Source organism: Sardina pilchardus, chromosome 1 (genome assembly GCF_963854185.1).
Source record: "Sardina pilchardus chromosome 1, fSarPil1.1, whole genome shotgun sequence".
Lineage (NCBI taxonomy): Eukaryota > Metazoa > Chordata > Actinopteri > Clupeiformes > Clupeidae > Sardina > Sardina pilchardus.
In genome coordinates this window covers 14,282,698-14,286,837 of record NC_084994.1, presented here as the reverse complement: position 1 = coordinate 14,286,837, position 4,140 = coordinate 14,282,698, and the positions used below count along the sequence as shown (strand labels likewise).

Sequence of the window (4,140 nt, the reverse complement as noted above, 5' to 3'; positions counted from 1 at the left end):
ACTCGCACACAGAACCATTGAATCTGAATGTGTTCTGATCAGGTCCGGTGTGAATGGCGACAGCGGAGTCCGGATCAAGGTGAGAGCAGAACCGAGCTCTCCAGAACTCCTCCAGAGCCGCTGACCCCCACGGACAGGTCTCGGGTAATACCGACCAATCTGAGAGCTGAAAGGGGGTCTGGTGTATTGTGGTGTCATCCTGAACCCCTCCCTCTTCCTGACTGACACACAGAAATCCTGTCATATGATTTATCCTGTCGCTCGACCACTCAGAACCAGTCTGGACCAGACGGTTCTACCTGGACGGGTCTACGTTGAATGTGACTGTAGAGTGCTGTGATTATGACATCATGACTGGTTATGCATTTTGGAATGCGACTGTAGAGTGCTGTGATTATGACATCATGACTGGTTATGCATTTTGGAATGCGACTGTAGAGTGCTCCTTAAAGTATCCAGAAGAAGTTTCCAGTGAAGTATCCAGTAAATTTTCGGAGTCTGTGTAATTGGGAGAACATGAGGTTGTCTTTATTTTTTTCAAACTTCCTGACAATTTCACACAAAACAAACTGGACTCATCGCGCAAAGGCATTGAGCCTTACTACTCGACGACACAAATGACAACATTATGGAATGTGACTGTAGAGTGCTGTGCTTATGACATCATCACTGGTTATGCATTATGGAATGTAACTGTAGAGTGCCGTGATTATGACATCATGACTGGTTATGCATTATGGAATGTGACTGTAGAGTGCTGTGATTATGATATCATGACTGATTATGCTGGAACTGGTTATGTTGCTGCCTCTCGCTGTACGTGACTACAGAATCTGACTACTGAATGGTTTTGCTTGTCGGTGTGTGTGTGTGTGTGTGTCTATGAGCGTTTTTTTAATGTGTGGTGCACAATCTAAAAGATCAACTGATTAGCTGCAGAAGTATCCAGTAGTGGTAGGTGGTGTGTGTTTTTGTGTGTGTGTGTGTGTGTCTCTTTTAGAATGTGTGTGCTCCGATGACGATGGTTAAGTTTGTGTGTATGTGTGCTGTGTGTGTATTGTATGTGTGCGTGTGTGTGTGTGTATGTGTGTGTGTGTGTGTGTGTGTGTGTGTGTGTGTGTGTGTGTGTGTCTCCTCTAGAATGTGTGTGCTCCGATGACGATGGCTAAGTTTGTGTGTGTGTGTTGTGTGTGTATTGTATGTGTGTGCATGTGTGTGTGTGTGTGTGTGTGTGTGTGTCTAGAAGGTGTGTGCTCCGATGACGATGGTGAGGCGGAGGAGGGAGGTGGAGCGGTAGTTGAGGGCGCTGTTCTGCGTGTGTGTGTGTGTGTGTGTGTGTGTGTGTGTGTGTGTGTGTCTAGAAGGTGTGTGCTCCGATGACGATGGTGAGGCGGAGGAGGGAGGTGGAGCGGTAGTTGAGGGCGCTGTTCTGCGTGTGTGTGTGTGTGTGTGTGTGTGTCTAGAAGGTGTGTGCTCCGATGACGATGGTGAGGCGGAGGAGGGAGGTGGAGCGGTAGTTGAGGGCGCTGTTCTGCGTGTGTGTGTGTGTGTGTGTGTGTGTCTAGAAGGTGTGTGCTCCGATGACGATGGTGAGGCGGAGGAGGGAGGTGGAGCGGTAGTTGAGGGCGCTGTTCTGCGTGATCATCTCCAGGTCCACCACGTGCTCCCGAGGGCCCCGCAGCGCACGCGTCATCACCAGCATGGCACTCACGTTACTGGTGCGCTGCGGACACAGACACAGGGGGGTAAGTGTGTGTGTGTGTGTGTCTGCACCCAGAATGTGTGTCTGTGTGTTTATGTGTGCGTGTGTCTGCCCAGACAGACTGTGAATGTGTGTGTGTGTGTGTGTTTATAATATGTGTATGACAGAGTGTCAAGGTTTGTTTCTGTATGAAAAAAAAGTGAGAAACTGCGTGCATGTGTGTGTGTGTTTGTGTGAAGTAGAACTCCTCTCCCTCGTTGCCTGTTGGTTGTTTGTTGGAGTTTTTGTCGGCCGTTGTTGGAGCACCTTAACGTATCCAGAAGAAGTTTCCAGTGAAGTATCCAGTAAAGTTTCTGATCCTGAAGGTGTTGACCATGTTGGGCTAGTGTGTGTGTGTGTGTGTGTGTGTGTGTGTGTGTGTGTGTGTGTGTGCTCACTCCTCACCCTGAGGTAGAACTCCTCTCCCTCGTTGCCTGCCTTGATCCTGAAGGTGTTGAGCATGTTGGGGTAGACGCTGGTGGCCTGGATCTGGAAGATGTCGGCGGGCACGCTGCGCTCGGACGAGATGCTCATGTACTTGTACACGATGGAGGGGGGCAGCCCGCGGCACGCCCCCGCCGCCGCCTGGCAACTACAGCGTCTGTATACGGGACGAGGAGCGGGGGGGGGGGGGGGGAGAGGGGTGGTGTGGGGGCGGAGAGAAAGAGAGAATTACAGTATTGCAACTGGGGGGGGGGTTATATGGGTGGTGTGGAGGCAGAGAGGAAGACAGAAAGGGGAGAGAGATGGTTAGAGGGGTGGTGTGGGAGCGGAGAGAAAGAGAGAAGAATTACAGGGAGAGAGAGTGATAGAATGATTGGTGACAGAATGATAGAGAGAAAGAGAGAGAGAGAGAGAGAGAGAGAGAGAGAGAGAGAGAGAGAGAGAGAGAGAGTTGGATAGAGAGTGTGACAGCTACAGCGTCTGCACGCAGGAGGAGTGGGGGGTGGTTAGAATGGTGGTGTGGGGGCATAGAGAGAGAGAGAGAGCGAGAGCGAGAGGAGGTGGATAGAGTGTGTGATAGAATGGTTGGTGAGAGAATGATAAAGATAGAGAGAGAGAGAGAGAGAGGAGGTGGATAAAATGTGTGATAGAATGATTGGTGAGAGAATGATAAAGATAGTGAGAGAGAGAGACAGGAGGTGGATAGTGTGTGATAGAATGATTGGTGAGAGAATGATAAAGACAGAGAGAGAGAAGAGGTGGATAGAATGATTGGTGAGAGAATGATAAAGATAGTGAGAGAGAGAGAGAGGAGGTGGATAGAGTGTGTGATAGAATGGTTGGTGAGAGAATGATAAAGAAGAGAGAGAGAAGAGGTGGATAGTGGAAGACAGAAGGAGATACATAGAGAGAGGATGCTCGAAAAGACAGTCAAAGATAGATGCTTGTGTGCTGAGTCTGAGCATTAATTGACAGATTGATTGATTGATTGATTGATTGATTGGATTGATTGATCAGTTGATTGACTAATCACATTAATGTGGGGGGTCAGACTGACTTGCTGACCGATTCACCAACCGATCGATCAATTGACTCATTGACTCAAAGACTGACTGATTGACTGACAGATTGATTGATTGATTGACTGGTTGATTGATTGGTTGATTGACTGGTTAATTGATTGATTGATTGACTGATCAGTTTCTCACCCCTCTCCAGTCTGCGTGTAGGGTTCTCGGCAGGGGTTTCTGGGATAGCAGCGGAAGCCTCCGTGGTAGTTCCAACACATCTGGTCCTCGCGGCAGTTATGGCCCGCGTCACACTCGTTAATGTCTGCACAGAGAAGAGAGGAGAAGATAAGAGAGATGAGGAGAGAGGGAAAGGTAGGAGAAGGAGAGGGAGGGAAGAAAGAGAGGGAGAGAGAGAGAGAGGAGGAGAGGGGAGAGGTAGGGGAAGGGGAGAGAGAGATCGAGAAAGAGCGAGAGAGTGAAGGAGTGACCAGGAGAGAGGGGGAAAGAGGGAGTATGGGGGTGGGAGAAGGAGAAGGAGGGGAAAGAAAGAGAGAGCGAGAACAAGCGACAAGAAAGAAAGAAAGAAAGAAAGAGATGAAGAAAAAAGAGCGATGGGGAGAGAGAAAGAGGTGTGGGGGAGAGAGTAAAGATAGTGGACACTAGGAACATGCTGGTATGGAAGAATGACTCTCACTCGCTCTCTCTCTCTCTCTCTCTCTCTCTCTCTCTCTCTCTCTCTCTCTCTCTCTCTCTCTCTCTCTCTCTCCGTGTCTCTCTCTCAATTCAATTCAATTTACAGTAAAGGGCCTTATTGGCATGACAAAAAAGGGCATGTGCTTTCATAGCAATCACACAACACAGTGCAGACATCTATGTGCAACATGCGGTACATAGATCTAAACTTATATAACTTATATTCATTGGTAATGGAGGGGGGGGGCATCT

The 4,140-nt window shown here is 48.8% G+C and overlaps 1 protein-coding gene across 1 annotated transcript in view; it reads right to left on the bottom strand.

Annotated features, from left to right (window-relative positions):
• Window positions 1–512: 512 nt before the first annotated feature.
• Window positions 513–4,140, bottom strand: part of si:ch73-173h19.3 (uncharacterized protein LOC563864 homolog) — a 51,185-nt gene continuing 47,557 nt past the window's right edge. Inside the window, exons 7-9 of the mRNA XM_062538881.1 lie at window positions 3,394–3,517; window positions 2,147–2,342; window positions 513–1,723 (exon numbers count right to left, since the gene is read on the bottom strand). Coding sequence (XP_062394865.1) covers window positions 1,562–1,723; window positions 2,147–2,342; window positions 3,394–3,517 — 482 coding nt within the window. The 3' untranslated portion in view covers window positions 513–1,561. The remainder of the gene's footprint in view (window positions 1,724–2,146; window positions 2,343–3,393; window positions 3,518–4,140) is intronic.